The following is a 21,229-nucleotide window of genomic DNA, read 5'->3' as shown; positions in this document are numbered from 1 at the left end:
TGTAAACCTCTATCATCCCCCAATTTTTCTGGATATTTTATTGGTCCTAAAATCTCAATTCTGGATATCACTGATATCCAGATATTAGATGAGACAATTAGGGTCTAGTAGGCTTAAGAAGTTTCTCCTAACTTGTTATTCATTTATCTAATACTATCCTTAATTCCTAGATATACTCATGGAACCTAGCTTTTGTCTGGGAATGGATGAGGGAGAAATGAGGTAATGGTGAAAAAAAGAGTTGTACTTTAATTATTCTATACTTTTAATATAAATTTACCAATAAAAGCTTTATAACAGGAATATCTAGCCTACTGAACAGGACAATCATTCAGAAACTGCAGGCTTAAGGGCAAAATGTGTTCATTTAAACCCTTGAGAGCCTGGCGTGGTGGCACACGTTTGTAATCCCTGCGCTTGTGAGACTCAGACAGGGGGATCGCACAGGTTCGAAGTCAGCCTCAGCTACTTAGTGAGGCTCTCAGCAACTTAGTGAGACTCTGTTTCCAAATAAAGTATAAAATAGGTCTGGGAGTATAGCCCAGAGATAGAAAGCGTCTGGGTCCCACCCCCAGTATCACAAAAAAAAAAAAAAAGCAACAACAAAACAAAACAAAAACCTTGTAGATAACTAAGCAAAGAAACACTTTTTGTACTATAGAAACTGGAGCACACACAGACATTCAACCCTGTTGCTATCTATATGATATATATATTTATGATCTATGTATATTTAGTAGCATATAACTCTGTACTCCATTACTTACGCTTGAATTTGAGGTTTTGGTGAATTTTCATACCAGGAACCTGAAGAAGTGAAGTTGTAAGACGTGCTGCTTGGCTGCTTTGTAATGGCATCAAACTTAATTTTAGAAGAATATTTAACACTACAAGGAGACTCTCGTGGTGCAGATGGGAAGGACAAACAACCAGAAGTACAAACAGCAGGCATACTTATGCCACCCCCCAAATATTCACTGTTTACTTTTTCAGATTTTACAAGTTTTTCTTCTATTAGAGCATCTCTGCTTGTATAGTGAGCATTTATCGTTCCATCCAAAGCTGAATAATCTGTTTCTTCATAGTACCCATTTTGGACCATTTGCTGATCCTGCTCTTCCTCCTCATCCTCTTTACCCTGTTCCCACTGAAGATTACTAGTTTCTTTTTCAAAAGTTTCTTTCTGAGGGCTAAGTGAACTGCTGTAGCTAACAGCACATGCGTCAGAAATATCCGAACTGTTCTGAAAACCAAAATAATTTTCCACAAACCCTTGCTTAACCATATCAGTACTGGCTGAAAAAGGGTTACTTGTATCCAGGTGAGTTTCACTTTCAACTGTAGGGACTTCTGAATATATTTCTTTGAGATTTAATGTATCACTATTTTTTCTTTCCACAGTTCTATCTTCATTAACTTCTGCATTAGTAGAAATGGAACCTGAAACAACACAAGAAGTGCCTAAACAAATCAGTTCTGAATTTAATGTAATTGCTGTTCCTGCTGAGTTACTAGATTTATCAGGACTCTGGAAGTCTTTACAAACAGCATCGAAATTAGTTTTGGAGCTGCAATCACTTTTTGCATCACTCGAAGTATCTTTACCTGAAAAAAGTTGTAAAGGGTCTTTAGTGCTTGAATTTAAGGAATGTATTGCTAAAGTTTCATTGTCCAAATGCCCTGAAAATATAACACTTTGCTGTTGTAAAATAATATTTGACTTTTTAGTGTCATCACATTTTGGCAAATTAATTGTTCCTAGGTCTAACATAGTTTTGCTATCGCTTAGATGGCATTCAGGCACAAGAGATTTCTTAGAATTCTCATCAGGTGACAGTTCATCATCAGAAGGAAGAGAGTTTATAGATGTCAAAGATGACTGGATTTCACTTACGGCACTTGTACTCTCAGTGCAATGACTTCCTAATGAAAGCTTTACATTATAATCAGGCTTCACCAAAAGCAGAGGAAATAATCTTTCATTGCTGTAAGGACCTTGCCCTTGTACAGTTTCAAAGACTATATCAGGATTTGGATGTGTTGCAAAAGAACTTGGTTCACTTTCAACACCAGAATCTGAAAATCTAGATGACGCATATGTGGCATTAATATCTGGTAACTTAATTGTATCTCCACCTACTACAACATGATATTCTTTTGTAGAAGGAACAGGCAGATTAGTTCTTAATTTAGCTAATGATTCTCCAATAGAATGATATTTTGCTTCTTGCAAAGCTTCCTTTTCAAGTGTTATTTCTACAGGTTTAGATTTACCATTAGATTCTAAACATTCAAAACTGGGTAGTAAATTATCCACAAATATTTCATCTTGTTGATCAGTCGAAGGTCCTACTTTAACAGGTATTTTTTCTCCACTGAAAGGCTCTTTATTACTGGGCTTTACTTCAATTGTTCTAATTCCTGAAGATGGGGTTGTTTGATGATCAGGGCAATCGTCTGATGAACTTCTGGATGCCACATTGTGTTCCGTGTGTGCAATTTCACTATCGTCCTGGGAGATATCAAGTTTACCTGAAATGGACAAATTTGCACAAAGATTTAGGCTTCCAGAGTTCAAAGGATCAAACTGGTCTGGTTGCATATTTTCAATATCTGGAGACTTTTGTTCAGTTCTCTCTGTATTAGTTTGACTTGACTGTCTGATGTAGGTCTTTGGGTCAAAATTATATCCACATATTGTGGGGTCCAGACCTTCCTTCTGACTATGTGAAGGATTGCCTTCAAAGCATTTAGTGAGATCATCTGATGATGTATTTTTCAAACATCTGTAGCCTACCAAAACCACAGAATCCTTAGAGTTCTGTTTTGTTAATTTTTTTGTGTTTTCTGGTTTCATTGTTTTCATGAGCTTAGCAACCTTAACCTTGGATTTATTTGATTCTTCATTCTTTCCTTTTAGTGATTTTGTTAGCTGCTTTTCACCTTCTGTGTACCATATACTGGAGGCACCAGCAGTTCTGACCTTCAACTCTGGGCTAGAAAGTCCTGCTACAGAGCTTTCTTCAGTCTCATATTTATCCATTTTACTGGACTCTGATCTCTGAAGATTCTGAATTCCCATCCAGGGTGCATCTAAGTCTTTTATCCAAAGAAAAAAAGATTCAGGTTTAAAACAAGTGTGAGAACTTATAAAATGCTTAAGACTACATTTTCTAACTATAACTTTCTAATATCCTCAAAATAAATAAAACTGGAGGGGAATATTGCTTCATATTAGGGAATGGTTTTATGTATATTAGGAAATATATGAAAATGATAGACATAGCTTATATATTTTAGTTGAATTATACTTACCTTCAATTACTGAATCTAAATACCTATCTTCAAAGATTATGGGTAATGAATTGAGATCTCCATCTAATTCACTACATTCAATAGGTAGGGGTGGAAGAGAACTGCAGAAGGAAGTATTTTTGATAGCGGTGCACATCTGTAGATGACTCTGAGCACTGAAAAATATTTCTTAAGTCAGGGTAATGAAAAAAAATGACTACCAGCTACAATTTACAGGCTATCTTGTCCAAACCCGCCACCTTTCTCATCCTATTTCCTCAAGATGTAACCTCCTTAGGAAAGAGATTCTTGGTCAGAGATTAAAAACTGGTAAAATAAAAATTATGGTTTGTTGACAATAAATTTTTGACTTACAGTTTTTAAAAATTATTTAATCTCTCTTATGTTATATTTTTTATTTCAGAGTATTTATGCTTAATTACTGTCTAAGCTTTAAAATACGCTATGAGTAGTGTATAGAAAATACCAAAAGCTTAAATGTTTGACAATTACTTTTTATGAAGACACTGATTAAAAAAAAAAGCAACTTTCTGTGCAGGGCATGGTGGTGCACACCTATAATCCCAGTACTTGGGATGCTGAAACAAGAGGGTCACAAGGTTTTATTTTTTCTTCCATGGTACTGGGGGTGGAACCCAGGGGCTTTCTACCTCCAAGCTATACTCACAGACCTATTTTATAACTTATTTGGAAACAGGGTCTCACTAAGTTGCTGAAAACCTCACTAAGTAGCTGAGGCTGGCTTTGAACCTGTGCGATCCTCCTGTCTCAGCCTCCCAAGCGCTGGGATTACAAGCATGTGCCACCACACTTGGTGTAGGATCACAAGTTTGAGGACAGCTTCACAAAGTACTGAGATTCATCAACCTAGCAAGATCCTGTTTCAAAATAAACAATAGAATAGGGCTGAAGGTGGAGCTCAGAGGTAGAATTCCCCTGGTTTAGTCCTTAGTACCACAAAACAAACACATTTCTTATGGAAATTTTCAAAAAATTGAAATAAAATAATATGAAATACTCCATGTACCTATCACCGAACCTCAACAATTAACATTTGCCCTTCCTGTTTTATCTATACTTTGATGCTTGCTACCCGCCCATTTATTATTGCTTACAGGTAGGTTTTTGAGGTATAATTTATATACATTAAATATATATATATATAATAGCCAAATTATGGAAACAATCTAGGTGTTCATTAACAGATGAATGGATAAAAATGTGGTATATAAACACAATGAAGTTTTTCTTAGCTGTAAAGAACAAAATTATGTCATACTCAGGAAAATGGATGAAGCTAGAAAATATTATGCTAAGTGAGATCAGCCTGTCTCTGAAAATCAAGAGTTATATCTATTCTCTCACATGTGGAAACTATAGAGAAAACAAAATAAAATCAACTACAGATAAATGAGAGACCAGTCAAATAATGAAAGGGGTTTGGGGAAAAGACGTGAGAAGGGGATAAAGGAAGCTTGATGAAGGAAACTGCCCAAATAATGCTATGTTCATATTTGAAGGTACCACTACCAATCTCATAAACATGTATGGGGAGGGAAAAGGGGAAAGCAAGGTTGGATGTGGAGAGAAATACACCAAGTGATGTGTGCATGTATGTTTGTATGACTTTGAACCTCACTATGACAAATAATTAAAATGCATCAATACAAGTTTTTATAAAAAAAAAACCTTAGCTATATGATTCAGACAAATACATGTCACAGAACATTTCCATCTCTTCAGACAGTTTCCTCATCTTTCCAATTTCCCAGCACAGGTCAACCTAAAGATGACCACTGTGTTGATTTTTTTTTTTTTTGGTACTGGGGGTGGAACCCAGGGGTTTTCTACCTCCAGGCTATACTCCCAGACCTATTTTATACCTTATTTGGAAACAGGGTCTCACTAAGTTGCTGAGAGCCTCATTAAGTAGCTGAGCCTGGCTTCGAACCTGTGCAATCCTCCTGTCTCAGCCTCCAAGTGCTGGGATTACAAGTGTGCGCTACCATGCCTGGCTTTTGTGTTGACTTTTTTTTACCTTAGTTTTGCATCCCCAAATTTCATAATATAAAATCATGGAGCATTCACTCTTATGTTTCTCTCCTTGTCTCCTCCCCTCTCTTCCCTCCCTTCCTTCTTTCTCAGAGCTATACCCTAAGCCCTACTTTAAATTTGGGTGGTACTCTGGATGGAACCCAGGGGCATTCTACCTCTGAGTTACAACCACAGCCCTATTTTTTATTCTTTTTATTTTGAAACAGGGTCATACTGAATTTCAAAAGGTCTCATTAAGTAGCTGAGGCTGGCGGTGAACCACGATCCTCCTGTCCTAGCTTCCTGAATGCTGGGATTACAAGTGTGCGCCACCACGCCTGGCTACTATATTTTATTTTGAAACAGGGTCTAACTTAGTTGCCGAGAGCCTCACTAAGTAGCCAAGGATGGCCATGAACCTGTGATCCTCCTTTCTCAGCCTCTTAAATACTGAGATTATAAGTCTGCACCACCATGTTCAGCTTTTCTTTTTCTTTTGCTCAGCATAATACTTAAAATGTTCTTTAAAGCCAAAGAAAATCAGACCTAAATATATTCAGTGGAGAAGATGGAATGCATTTATTCTGGATATTTTAACTGTAAATTATTTACATAACAAGAAGGCAGTGGCAGTTAGACTATCTGCGAAAATCTGTAATAGAAAATGAATGCTAGAGATTCTGATAGTAAATATAAAGATTGAACAAGATGGCCAAATGGAAGGCTGGAGCTGTATGGAACTATCAAGGTTACAGTAAATGTGACAAAAGGGGAGGGAGTGGCAAGACAAGTGCAGTGTGCTTCAGGTAAAGTAAGGGGCCTTGCAGGGCGTGGTGGTGCATGCTTGTAATCCCAGCATTTGGGAGGCTGAGACAGGAGGATCACAGTTCACAGACAGCCTCAGTACTTAGTGTGGCATTTGGAACTCAGTGAGACCGTTTCAAAATAAAGAACCAAAAATAGGGTTGGGGTGTAGCTCAGAGGTAGAATGCCCCTGGGTTCTATCCCAAGTACACAACAACCAAAAAAAAGGCCTTCATTAAATAATTCATAACGTTAAGCTCAATTTGACTAAAGAGCAGATGTTAGAACTTCAAATTCCTCTAATTTCTTCTATTTTAAATATTGTATATTTTATCACAAATAACTTCCAAAATACATTATGTAAAAAGAAAAAGTAAAATCACGTAAGTTTAGGTTTATGCTACTCACTGAAGTTCCTGGTATGCAATGGCAGCTTCTCTTGGATGTTCAAAACAAAAGAATGCTTCAGAAAATCTCCGTACCTAAAGAATTCCAAAAATGAGTATTAATAACAGCACATTTTTAAAGTCAATGTGACATACATGCCAGGAATAGAAACCACCTCTATTAGGACTGTGAGAATTAAAGAAAGTTAAATTTGAGAATTAAACTTCTTGCCCTCTTCAGTATTAAAACATGGTATTTTTTTGTAATGCATGAAATAAAACAACAAAATTTATAGTGAGAAATTTGTATTTTAAAGCTGGGTATAGTGACTCACGCTTGTAATCCCAGCATCTGGGAGGCTGAGACAGGAGGATCGTGGTTCGAGGACAGCCTCAGCTACTACTTAAAGAGGCCCTTTGCAACTCAGTAAGACACTCTTTCAAAATAAAGAATAAAAAAGAGGGACGGGGTTGTAGCTCAGAGGTAGAATGCCCCTGGGGTTCCATTCCTACTACCGCAAGAAAAGAAAAAAAAGAAATTTGTATTTTAGATTTATCATCCTTAAAGGCAGGAATTCTATTTGCCTTATTTGCCACTACATTCCTAGAATCTAGAATAGCGTCTACCACATGGGAAAAAGAATGAGGTCAGCTAGCTCTCAGGCGGCCAGCTTCTTCCAAATTATGTGGTGAGTATTCAAGTATATGATGCTAACTACCGACAGACTGACTTATAAGCACTGTAACTTTGGGCATTTAACCTTTGAGCCTCAGATGACTCATTTTCAAATTATGCTTAATACTTGTCCTACATAGGGGGCTTTTGTGAAGAATAAACAAGATAATATGTGATAGCAATTTTTAATTTTGAAAGTACATGTAAGGTATTTTAACTGCCAATATAACTTCACTACATATTGCTTTAAAATAATTATATATGCAAACTGTCTCTCCTTTTTAAGTGTAATCTTTAGAGCAGGAACTCTTGATGACATTGTGTACTCTTTATCTTGGCATGTTACAGAAGTATATAGTAAATATATATTGAATTTAGTTGAATATGTCTTCCATTATATTTGTATTTTGACTCTTTTACTTTTTAATTATGAAAGCATAGTGGCACATGCTTGTAATCCCAGTACTTGGGAGGCTGAGACAGGAGGATTGCAGGTTTGTGGCCAGCCTCAGCTACTTAGTGAGGCTCTCCACAACTTAGTGAGACCCTATTTTAAAATAGAATTGAGGGGGGAGGGAGGTAGGTAGGGAGGAAGGAGGGGGGAGGGAGGGAGGGGCAAGGCTTTGAGAACTGCTGGAGCAATGCTAAGCAACAGTGAATTAGAAAAGATATCTTGACTTCCGGGAAGATGGCGACCGAGAAAAGCGGGGCTTAAGAGCCCTGCTAACAACCAATCTCCATTACCACAAAACCAGCGCCTTTCATAGCCAGAAAACACCATCACCAGAAAAACAAAAAAACCACCAGGCTCCAGAGAGAAAGCGGACTGAGAACAGAGCTCAGGGCCACAGAGGAGACACACGCGCCCGAGGACGCGGCAGCAGCGCCATACTGCCGGTGGCAGCGGCGAACTCATCGGACGGCTACAGCAAGCCAAGGTGAGCCACTGCGGAACAGCCAGGCGGGATCTTTCGGCGCAGAGAGGATTTAAAGCTCCCAGTGGCTGAGCTCAGCACACGCTGCAGGGATTCAGAGTGGAAATCAAAACCAGAGAAGAAAAAATACGCCAGCCTCATGGCCGAGGGCGTGGCTGCGGCGCCATATTGCCACCGGCGGCGGCAGCAGCAGTGAATTCGCTGAATCCAGTACAGCTACATCTGCGTACTCAAGAACAGTGAGTCAAATTGCGGGCCACAGAGGAGAAATCCCAGTACTGTACCTCACTGTACCCAGTGAGGGAGTGGTGGTGGCAGAGATATCACACCATAGGAGAACGTGCAACCTGGCACCCCCCATAGTTTAAAGCAGCCTCTATCTACTCCCTGGGTCGGAGACTCTGTGATAAAACCCAGTAAAGGAGTAGTGGGGTCTGAGATACTACTGACTCGAGATCCAGAACACCTTAAGTGAAGTCATAGTGACCCAAGGGAAGAACCCAGAGAAGGCACAAGCATCTGAAATCATGGGAAAGAGGAATAATACTGGAGCAATGAATACCGCCCACAACCCCACAACATCAGAACCCGATAAAACAGAAAATCAGAGATTTCTAGAAGATCAAATCAGGAAAATAACTGTAGAAATAATAGAGGTGCTTCGAAAAGAACTCAGAGAGAGCCAAAAAGAGATAAAGGATGCAATTAATGAAGTAAAGGCCTCAATTCAAAGCACAAACAACCGATTAGAACACATGGAGAACAGAATCTCGCTCTTAGAAGATGAGCAATCCAAAAATGAACGCAAAGTTTCTAATCTAGAAAAAAATATCCGACAGCAGGAATCTGACATTGAAGAAATATGGGCCCATCTTAAGAGAGCTAACCTAAGAATAATTGGAATAGAGGAGGGAAAAGAAAGTGAAACCAAAGGGATCAACAATCTCTTCAAGGAAGTAATAGCAGAAAATTTTCCATACATAGAGCAAGAGGTCAGTACACGGGTCCAGGAAACTTATAGAACTCCCTTTAGACAGGATCAGAGAAGAGGATCCCCACGCCACATAATTGTCAAAATGACCAATGCGGAAGCCAAGCAGAGAATCTTAAAGGCAACAAAAACAAAGGGCCAAGTGACATTCAGAGGCAAACCAATTAGAATCACTTCAGACTTCCCAAACCAAGTCATGAGAGCCAGAAGGGCTTGGAGTAAATTATTCCAAACTCTGAAAGAAAACAACTTCCAGCCAAAAATTTCCTACCCAGCAAAACTTTCTATCAAATTAGATGGGGAAATAAGAAGCTTCCATGACAAACAGAAACTGAAGGAATTTATGTCTTCAAAACCAGCACTAGAGAAAATACTCAAAGAGATTAACTACAAAGAAGAAATAGGTAACACACACCAGAACCAGAGAAACAAGATTTTCCATCCAACAGACAACTAAGATTGGTTATCTGTGGAGATTCATTATTTATGTTAGTCTTTTACCTATCTCTAAATTGTATTGTTTGCCTTTATTGTTGTTAATTTTTAGGATTTCTAGTTGGGATATTAGGATATTAATATACCTTCAGATATAGCATTTGGAAATATTTTATCCCATTCTATTAGTAACTTTTAACTCTGTTTACATTGTCTTTGGATATACAATATTTTTTTTATTTTTTAGGGAGTTTGTATATTCTTCTGTTGCCTGTGCCATTGAAATCATATCCAAGAAATCACTGCCAATTTCAATGTTGTGAGGCTTTATGACCCGGATTTTCTCCTAAAAGTTTATAGTCTTAAGATTTATATTTAGGTCTTTTATCTATTTTGAGTTAATACTTGTATGTGGGATTAGGTAAGGGTCCAATTTTATTCTTTTCCATGTAATTATTATTTTTCAACAATATTTAGTTAAAAGAATATTATTTCCACCACCAAATGTTCGTGGAAACCTTGTCAAAAATAACTTGACAATATAGGGAAGAATTTAGCTCTAGGCTTGTATTTAACTCCAATGGTTTATATATCTGCCTTTAGAACAGTACTACACTGTTTCAATTATTGTAGCTTTATATGGTTTGAAATCAGAAAATATATATCTGCTAGCTTTGTTCTTCTTCAAGATCGTTTTGGGTATCTAGAATTCATATTCCATATTAGGATAGATTTTTTTTCTGAAAAATAAATATATAAATATATGATAGTTTCACCAAAAAAACAGAAAAAAATATGCTCTGGTAAGAAAGAAAGCAAAAAGAAATATTGGAATGTTATCTTTAAATCATCAAAAGCTTGGCATCAGACAAATGAAACTGTTATGTGAGATTATCACTTTTAATTTTGGATATTGCTATAATACTAGATGTCAACCACTAAGCCAAGCATGGGAGGGAGGGATGGGGAGAGAATGGGGTGGGGATCGGGTGGGGACTGACTGGGCAATGTGTGCATGTATGTCTACAAACGTTTGTATCCCACTATGATGTATGAATACAGTGCACCAATAAAATAAAATTAAAAAAAATAAATAAAAAAAAAGAAAAGATATCTTATTTGGGATAAAGAGAGGAGAGAAAAAATTATATTGCATATGGAAATTATATGACATTGAGATTCTCTTCTCGAGGAAAATGTGATTTAGAATTCTTTAGGGTTTTTTTTTTTTTTTTTTTTGTATTGGAGATTAAACCCAAGGGCAATCTACCAAGTATAGCGATTACAAGTCTGTGTCACCATGCCCAGCAGCATTCTTTAGTTTTAAATGCACAGTGAATCAGAGATTGATTTTACTTGTCATCAAGATTTGGCCAAATAAATATCTGACTTATTAAATGTGTTTCCCTAAGCACATGAGCCTGACTCTTTAGAAGAACATGTCAACAAAGGGGGTGAGGAGAGGCAGGTATAAGGTATTGACAAGATGGATGCAATCCATGTCTTTACTTTCAAATACTATTCTATTGTGTCTTCTTTCTAACACTGAAGAGAAAGATCTATTAGATATGTTTTCACTGGGGATTTATCTGGATTTCTAGAACTTTGGCTGGACTTGCAAAACTAGTGGGTTGCTTTTCTTTCCCTACTTCCTACAATTAAGTATTAGCTTCTTTTTTCTTTTTTTTTTTTTTTTGCGGGTTTGGGGATGGAACCCAGGGGCATTTGACCTCCAAGACACACCCCCTGCCCTATTTTTTTTTTTTTATTCTTTATTTTGAAACCAGGTCTCACTGAGTTTCAGAGGGCCTCACTAAGTAGCTGAGACTGTCTGCGAACCGTGATCCTCTGGTCTCAGCCTCCCGAATGGTGGGATTACAAGCGTGCACCACCACGCTGGGTAAGTATTAGTTTCTGATAGTATTGTACTTACAAGGCTCTATGCTAAGAGTTATATTATTTATTTATTTATTTATTCATTTTTCTAGAGAAATAGACAAAATTATTTAGGAAAGTAGGAAATATACATTCAAGGGAGCATACCGTTCACCACAAAAGTGAGAGAAGCCCTTTTGGAAATGTGCAGGGTTCTTATATGGGGACTTTCATGAGGGATGGGCAGAAGTTATGTAATGTTGATTCCAGTCCAGTAGTCACAGATGATTTAGGATGTGTAGGTCCTCTTCCAGGTCCTGACCTCCACTGTCTTATCAGTAGGTAATCATTTTGCATAAACTGCTCAAGGACAGCCAACAATGCCTGAGGAGACTGCTCTCATGAAGTGTCCAAGATTTGATTTTGTGTGACCTCTGTTGTCTGATAAACACTTAAGGATGGCCTACAGTATTCAAGGTCACTTGTAAATTTCTTTTGGGTTTCACAGGCCTTATAATGGGCTTTCATATTAACATTACATTTCCTTTTTTCTCCCTTATGTCTCCTTTCCACCTATTTATTTTTCTATCCTATAACAGTACCTCTAACTGCCCTACCCCGAGACTGTGATCCCTTAATTTTAAGAACTGATGATGGGTAGAGTTCCATCTTCTAGAGCTGTTTCTGGCAAGAGGTGACCTCAAGGAAATAGAGAAACTGGCCTCAGTTGTTTAGATGGGTTCTTGATAGTCAGGTCATAAGCTAGGACATTGATTGACCCAGGAACATGAAGATCAAAAGGTGGCTTTTTCTGTGTGCCAATTAGTTTTTGGTATGTCCATTATGCCAAGCCTTCTAAGTAGATGTTCCCAAACCTGATTATTTTGATTTGTTGGTCAACAAAGCCATTCATCTACTTTTTGATTACAGTGAATATCTTAAAAGTCCCATTATCCCTGGGTTCCAATAAATCTTGGAGGGCAAGGGTCAAGATATTGGTTGTTCTCTCATCTTTTACTTCCTGACTGTCCTCCAAGTCTCAGTTGTTGAATGAACAGAAAGGTCCGTTTCATCAGTCCTTTTTAATGAATGGGGGTGCATATAACAGCTTAGGTGTTTTGTAGGTGATGGCTATTGTCTCATAACACCGGGTTGTTCTATTAAGAGTTGTACTTCAAAGTTGCTGCTTCTGAAGTCCCATCTGAGTTGCTAAAAGATGCCAATGCAGTAGGACAGATACCTCAACTCTGGAAACATCAATGCAGCAGGGTGGATACCTCAACTCAGGAACGACAGGGTCCTTGGCTTATGTGATGGAAAAGAATTTTAGCAGCCAGGTGTGGTGGCGCACACTTGTAACACCCCCCACCCCCCCATTTGGGAGGCTGAGACAAGAGGATCGCACAGGTTCAAAGCCAGTCTCAGCTATTTAGTGAGGTTCTCAGCAACTTAGTGAGACCCTCTTTCCAAATAAAATATAAAATAGGTCTGGGAGTACAGCCCAGAGGTAGAAAAGCCTCTGGGTTCTACCCCCACTACCACCAAAAAAAAAAAAAAAAAAAAAAGCACATACCAATCAGAGAAATTTATTTAGAAAAGTAGGACATATATTCAAGGGAAAATAAGAGCCACCCCAAAAGTGAAAGAAGCCTTATTCATTTAATTAAAAAAAATCCTATGGAGATTTTTCATTTAATAAGTGAGGAAACTGAGGCAGAAACAGGTAAAATACTTGGCTAAGATAACATAAATAGTAAGTGATAACTTAGGATTCAAAAATAGATTTGAAAAATCCAAATTTTGTGTTCCAAAGCACTTCTTTTCCCTTCTGCATTAAGACTGTGTAAAAATCTTTCATACCCAATATGTACTCTAAGATTTTTAATGATTACCACACTGGGATAATATGTAATGAATAAGTCTCCTAACTGTATTATGTGGCAATAAATGTGGTATGACTGCCACCTAATGGCAATACAGCTTAACTTTAGACAAAAGACACAACTTTTAAAAAGTTAAATTCAAGCCGGGCGTGGTGGTACACACTTGTAATCCCTGCATTTGGGAGGCTGAGACGGGAGGATTGCAGTTCGTGGATAGCCTCAGCTACTTAGCGAGGCCCTTTACAACTCAGTGAGATCCTGTTTCAAAATAAAGAATTAAAAATAGGGCTGGGGGTGCAGCTCAGAAGTAGAATGCCTCTGGGTTCCATCCCCAGTACCACACACAAAAAAAGTTAAATTCACAAATTTAAACTTAAGATATGAGAAATAAATATTAATGCTTTTGTATGAATGTTTATACAAATGAATTATACATATCTTAGTTTTCTTAAAATATTTACTTATTGGTAATATAAAATATTCAAAATTTTGCAATGAGAAAAAATGCTGAGCATTCAAAATGAGTATTTATAATGCTTTATAAATTAAACATTTGCCGGGCGTGGTGGCGCACGCTTGTAATCCCCGCGCTTGGGAGGTGGAGACAGGAGGATCGCGCAGGTTCGAAGCCAGCCGTGCTGGTTTACGAGACCCTGTTTCAAAAAATTATAAAAAAAAAATAGGTCTGGGAGTGTAGCCCGGAGGTAGAAGGGCTTCCAGGAACCCCAGTACCACCACCAAAATAAAAAAAAAAATAAATAAATAAAAAATAAATAAATAAACATTTAAGTATCTTCAAAAAAAGGCATATTGCAAATGTTTACTGAATAAATGTTCTTTAAGTTACTAATAAATGTTCTTTAAGTTACTGTGTTATACTTATAACAGGATACTATAAAGCCATTTCATAATAGAAAAAAGATTTATGCCTATATTATAGTTCTAATTAGTTTAAATAAATTGATTTCTCAATCCACAGGTGTTTTGGTAGCTGAGGCTCGCTGGGAACCATGATGCTCCTGTCTCAGCCTCCCAAATGCTGGGATTACAAGCATGTGCAACCATGCCCGGCTCATCCACAGGTGTTTTAAAAGAGCAAATTAAACAAGAACAACAACAACAAAAAGAATTACAGAGGTAATTACACCCAGGCAGTTACAAAAAATTATGAGAATTTAATGTTGATAAAAAAGATCCCTAGAGCATTCCTATAAAAAGCATGCAAAAGAAATTAAAAGTTAATATAACTTCAAACTTTTTAATGTAGAATCCAACATTCTAATATTTTTAATATCATAGGACACTGTGCATTAAAGTTGAGCACATTATGTGAACTAAGTCATAATGAAAGAGTTAAATTATGGCCAGTACATTCTACTAAAGAACACAGGGAACTATGAATAACATTACAAAGTTCCTATTTAAATAGTTAAAATGACTTAAGGAAAAAATCCTTTCTTTTTAAACTAACCCTTTAAAAAGCACATCATTAGAAAATAAGTTCACTTTGGGTAGACTACTGAAAAAGCTGGATTATGTTTTGTATATTTATAACAGCTAAAATATATTTTTGTTTAAAATTACAGGGAAACTGGAAATCTGCCCAAACTATGCAAAGTATAAAGTAAAAAACCACAAATAAGTAATATATTTCCAGGAAGAAGTTACAAAAGATGGCTTATATAGGTTCATTAAGTGGGAAAAATGGTTATACAAACTATTATACTTTTAGAATATAAATTTATCAATAGCAGTGAGAATAACATTTTATAATCTTAAAATCTCAGTAAAAGCCTAAGAATTTACTGCTCCACATCCTCCCCAGCATTTGTTGTTGGCTGTGCTTCTAATGACTGCCATTTTAGTTAATGTCCATTGACAGATGAATGGATTACAAAACTGTGGGATATGTACACAATGGAATTTTACTCAGCCTTAAAGAACAAAATTATATCATTTGCAGGGAAATGGAGGGAACTGGAGAATATTATGCTAAGTGAGATTAGTTAGTCACAAAAAGTAAAAAATCAGGTGTTCTAATATGTACAAGCTAGAAAGAAAAATGGTCATAGGAGGAACTCTAGACAAGAAAGGAGAAACCATAAATAGCAAATAAGGTGACCTAACTGGGGAGGATGGGAGGAGAAAAGAGGGAAATACCCTACTGCACATTCACAAACATATCAAAGTCAATCACTAAAGCCAAACATGAGAAGGAAGGAGGGGGGAGGGAATGGGGTGGGAATTGGGTTAGGGCTAAATGAGTGATGGGTGCATTATACCCATATATCTTATACCCCATTAAGATGTATGATTACAATGCACCAATAAAAAATTTAAAAAACCAAAAAAGTAAATTTGAGTGATGGAAATAGTGATTTTAAATTTCTTTCTGATGTTGCCAAAGCAAATATCTTAAAAAAAATAAAAAAAAAGAATTCACTGATTCACTAGCTTCTTTCCTGAAAAGTAGTAGCTTTAGATTAAAATCTAGGATCTTATAAATCCATATACTTTTATTTATTTTGCAGCTTTTACTTTTATTTATTGTGGTACTGGGGGTGGAATCCAGGGACCTTTCTACCTCTGAACTATACTCCCAGATCTATTTTATTATTTTATACTTTATTTGGAAACAGGGTCTCACTAAGTTGCTGAGAGCCTCACTAATTAGCTGAGGCTGGCTTTGTTATTTATTTATTTATTTATTTATTTATTTATTTATTTATTTATTTATTTGTGGTACTGGGGTTCCTGGAAGCCCTTCTACCTCCGGGCTACACTCCCAGACCTATTTTATATTTTTGAAACAGGGTCTCTTACACCAGCGCGGCTGGCTTCGAACCTGTGTGATCCTTCTGTCTCCACCTCCCAAGCGCGGGGATTACAAGTGTGCGCCACCATGCCCTGCTGAGGCTGGCTTTGAACCTGTGTGATGTTCTCAGCCTCCCAAGCGCTGGGATTACAAGCTTGCACCACACCTGGCTTATAAAGCAGCTTTTAACTGTGAATTTTAAAAAGGTGTTCTATCCACAGGCAGATGAACCTGGACAGCAATGAGGACAACCAAATTTTAGTTCTCACTCTTTCTAGCACAATGGTCGAAGTCAGGGTGTGGCCTAATCCTGAGAATCTCTTAGAACACCTAAACCAACCAACCAACCAACCAACCAACCAACCAACCAACCAACCACCCACCCACCCACCCGGATCCAGGCCTGGACTTGAATCAGCATTACCACTTAAAAAAGTTCCCCAAAGCCAGGCGGGATGGTGGCTGCACGCTTGTAATCCCTTAGCTTGGGAGGCGGAGACAGGAGGATAGCACAGGTTTGAAGGCAGCCATGCTGGTTTAAGAGATCCTGCTTCCAAATAAAAAAGTATAAAAACAGGTCTGGGAGTGTTGCCCTGAGGTAGAAGGGTTTCCAGGAACCTCAGTACCACCACCACCACACACACACACACACACACACACACACACAAAAAAAAAAAAAAAAAAAAAAAAGAAGTTCCCCAATGGCTAGGCAGGTTGAAAACTTCTAGTTTAACTTCTACTTAGACCATGATAGAGAAATTGGTATGGACTTGCCTTCCTTCTGGAAACAATGGTAAAACTGATAAAATACAAGAAGCAAATGTTTCACTGCTGAAGAACACAAGATAGGCAAAGCAGGAAATTATAATTCTCCACCAAGAAATAAATATCGCCAGTATAAATGACTCCAAGATAATCCAGATGTTAGAGCAGGAGGCAATTTTATTTTTCTTTTCTTTCTGTAACTTTTTTTTTTTTTTTGGTGGTACTGGTGGTGGAACCCAGAGGCTTTCTACCTCTGGGGTATACTCCAAAACCTTTTTTATATTTTATTTGGAAACAGGGTCTCACTAAGTTGCTGAAAGCCTCACTAAGTAGCTGAGGCTGGCTTCGAACCCGTGCAATCCTCCTATCTCAGCCTCTCAAGATGGGGGATTACAAGCGTGCGCCACCACTCCCAGCTCTTTTTTAAACTTTTATTTATTTTTAAATAAATTTTTATTGATGGACTGTAGTCATACATCTTAACGGGGTAAGAAACTTGTGGAGATATACATGGACACAATACCCAATTAACCCTTACCCAATCCCTAACCCCTTCCCTCCCTCTCCCCCTCCCCATACTTGGTTTCATGATTGACTTTGCTGGATCCTATGGTAAGTTCATTATCATTCTTCTGAGAATCATCCATACTGTTTTCCAAAGAGGTTGCATTCATGTACAATCCCACCAATAATGTATTAGAGTTTCTATTTCTCCACATCCAATCAATTACAGATTTTTTTTCTTCCTTGGAAATCCTTCTTTTATTTTTCACACTGATTCCCACTTACTGAAATTCTGAACGCTACAAGATGAGTAACTTTGATGAGATGATCCACTCACAACCAATTTTTTTCATAGAGGTCACTTGGATTTGGGAATCTGCTGAGAGATGAGGTGAAGCAGCGGCAGTGTCAAGTGCTTCCCAACCACTGTTGCAGGGACCTGCTGGCCCTTTGCTGTGGAGCAGACTCCGGTCCTGGCCTCTCTGTGTGGGAGGCTCCGGTCCTAGCCTTGCTGCATGGCAGGCTCTGGTCCCTGCCTCGCTGGCTTCAGTCCTGGCCTCGCTGGCTCTGGTCCTGGCCTTGCCATGAGGCAGGCTCCGGGCCCCATCATTGTGGGCAGGACGTTTAAAGAGGATCCCATTTTTTCTTCCATATTTTCTTTTAGTAGGAGAAAACAGTACGTGTCTTTTGCAAAAGCTGGGAATCCAAATACCTAGCAGCAATGGATTTTATCTCCTCACTGAAAGTGGAGGCCCACAGCTGCAGCAGAGAGGGGGATCTGCTGCTTCAAGCACACCACTGCCCCTAGCGTGGTGGTCATGAGTGCAGAATCTTCCCGGAACGTGCAATGTGGCCAGCCGGGCTGGGCCATGCGGGCTTTCCTCCAATGTGCCCAGAACATTTTTCCTATATAGTATGTTGTCCAGAATTCCTGAGCATGTGCTGCAGGAGCAGCCTACTTTTAGGGAGATTTCTTCAAAAATTCAGGGTGTGTCAGATTGGATCTGTCTGCCTCTCCAGAATACTGGCCACTGGTGCCATCCTGGTCTGTCTTCTTCAGTATTTTTTTAATAAAAGAAAACAGTACATGTCTTTTGCAGAACTTGGGAGCCCGAGTACTTAGCAGCAATGCATTTTCTCTCCCCACCAAGAGTGGAGGCCCGCAGCTTCACCAGGAAGAGCAAGATCTGCTGCTCCGAGCGCACCATAGCCCCCAGCACAGCGTAGAGGAGTATAGCGGCTACGAGCACCAAGGCATCTGGGACACACATCTGGGCATTCTGGTTCTGCCATGCTGGGCTCCCTCCAACGCACCCCGAACATTTTTATTACAGAGTATGTTGTTAAGAATTCCTGAGCATGTGTGGCAGGAGGAGTCTACTTTCTGATATCTTCTGGGATGTTCTTCCAAATATCACTTTTCTTGCAGTGGTGGGCACCAAACTGCCACCGTGTCTCTAATTCTGCCATTTTCCACTCTCGCCCATATATTTTAGATAGGATGTCATGACTGGAAATGTCCCTGTATGTTGTCCCAATCAGATATTAAACCAAAATCTGTTGTCCAGGGTTTCTCAGAGGAAAACATGTCCTATTTGACCACAGCTAATCTTCAATGCTGCGGCCACCACCATCTTGTCCAAAACTCCACTTTTATTTTTCAATTAATTTTTTAGAGCAGTTTTAGGTTTATAGAAAAAATGATCAGGATGTAACAGAGTTTTTACAGAGTTCCCCCTCTTCACACTTTTCTAGTTTCCCTATTATTATTATTATTTTTTTCCCTTTTTAAAATTTTTATTGGTGCACTGTATTCATACATCATAATGGTATAAAGAAAATACTTTTGTAGACATACATGCACACATCGCCCAGTCAGCCCCTACCCAATCCCCACCCCGTTCCCTCCTTATCCCTCCTTCCCATGCTTGGCTTAGTGGTTGACATCTAGGTTTATAGCAATTTATCCAATATTAATGATGATAATCTCACATAACAGTTTCATTTGTCTGATACCAAGCTTTTGATGACTTAAAGATAGCATTTCAATATTTCTTTTTGCTTTCTTTCTTACCAGAGAAATATATTTTTTTTCTTTTTTCTTTTTAGGTGAAACTATCATACATTTATTTATTTATTTTTCAGAAAAAATCTATCCTGATATGGAATATGGACTCTAGATCCCCAAAATAATCTCGAAGAAGAATAAAGCTAGAAGATGTATATTTTCTGATTTCAAACCATATAAAGCTACAATAATTCAAACAGTGTAGTACTGTTCTAAAGGCAGATATATAAACCATTGGAGTTAAATAAAAGCCTAGAGCTAAATTCTTCCCTATATTGTCAAGTTATTTTTTTTTAATTTTTTTTAAATTTTTTATTTTTTTGGTGGTACCGGGGTTCCTGGAAGCCCTTCTTCCTCCGGGCTACACTCCCAGACCTATTTTTTTATTTTTGAAACAGGGTCTCTTACACCAGCACGGCTAGCTTCGAACCTGCGCGATCCTCCTGTCTCCGCCTCCCAAGCGCGGGGATTACAAGCGTGCGCCACCACGCCCGGCTCAAGTTATTTTTGACAAGGTTTCCACGAACATTTGGTGGAGGAAATAATAATCTTTTAGCTAAATATTGTTGAAAAATAATAATTACATGGAAAAGAATAAAATTGGACCCTTACCTAATCCCATATACAAATATTAACTCAAAATAGATAAAAGACCTAAATATAAATCTAAAGACTATAAACTTTTAGAAGAAAATCTGGGTCATAAAACCTCACAACATTGAAACTGGCAGTGATTTTTTGGATATGATTTCAATGGCACAGGCAACAGAAGAATATACAAACTCCCTAAAAAATAAAAAAAAATATCGTATATCCAAAGACAATGTAAACAGAGTTAACAGTTACTGATAGAATGGGATAAAATATTTCCAAATGCTCTATCTGAAGGTATATTAATATTCCCACTAGAAATCCTAAAAATTAACAACAATAAAGGCAAACAATACCATTTAGAGATAGGTAAAAGACTAACATAAATAATGAATCTCCACAGATAACCAATCTTAGTTGTCTGTTGGATGGAAAATCTTGTTTCTCTGGTTCTGGTGTGTGTTACCTATTTCTTCTTTGTAGTTAATCTCTTTGAGTATTTTCTCTAGTGCTGGTTTTGAAGACATAAATTCCTTCAGTTTCTGTTTGTCATGGAAGCTTCTTATTTCTCCATCTAATTTGATAGAAAGTTTTGCTGGGTAGGAAATTTTTGGCAGGAAGTTGTTTTCTTTCAGAGTTTGGAATAATTTACTCCAAGCCCTTCTGGCTCTCATGACTTGGTTTGGGAAGTCTGGAGTGATTCTAATTGGTTTGCCTCTGAATGTCACTTGGCCCTTTGCTTTTGTTGCCTTTAAGATTCTCTGCTTGGCTTCCACATTGGTCATTTTGACAATTATGTGGCGTGGGGATCCTCTTCTCTGATCCTGTCTAAAGGGAGTTCTATAAGTTTCCTGGACCCGTGTACTGACCTCTTGCTCTATGTATGGAAAATTTTCTGCTATTACTTCCTTGAAGAGATTGTTGATTCCTTTGGTTTCACCTTCTTTTCCCTCCTCTATTCCAATTATTCTTAGGTTAGCTCTCTTAAAATGGGCCCATATTTCTTCAATGTCAGATTCCTGCTGTTGGATATTTTTTTCTAGATTAGAAACTATGCGTTCATTTTTTGAATGATCATTTTCTAAGAGTGAGATTCTATTCTCCATGTGGTCTAATCTGTTGTTTGTACTTTGAATTGAGGCCTTTACTTCA

The 21,229-nt window shown here is 38.0% G+C and overlaps 1 protein-coding gene across 8 annotated transcripts in view; it reads right to left on the bottom strand.

The window, feature by feature from the left end:
• FAM135A (family with sequence similarity 135 member A) overlaps positions 1-21,229 on the bottom strand; it is a gene marked incomplete at both ends in the record, with an annotated part of 117,963 nt that overhangs the window by 21,289 nt on the left and 75,445 nt on the right. For 3 of the 8 annotated variants that reach the window (XM_080699924.1, XM_080699925.1, XM_080699926.1), the window contains 3 exons: positions 768-3,099; positions 3,316-3,470; positions 6,562-6,635. In XM_080699924.1, coding sequence (XP_080556050.1) covers positions 768-3,099; positions 3,316-3,470; positions 6,562-6,635 — 2,561 coding nt within the window. The remainder of the gene's footprint in view (positions 1-767; positions 3,100-3,315; positions 3,471-6,561; positions 6,636-21,229) is intronic. The other 5 variants (XM_080699927.1, XM_080699928.1, XM_080699929.1 and 2 more) reach the window with 2 other exon arrangements.

This window comes from Muscardinus avellanarius, assembly GCF_963383645.1.
Source record: "Muscardinus avellanarius genome assembly, chromosome: 8".
Lineage (NCBI taxonomy): Eukaryota > Metazoa > Chordata > Mammalia > Rodentia > Gliridae > Muscardinus > Muscardinus avellanarius.
Note: the sequence above shows the minus strand (reverse complement) of the source record. Positions and strands in the feature narration are given on the sequence as shown.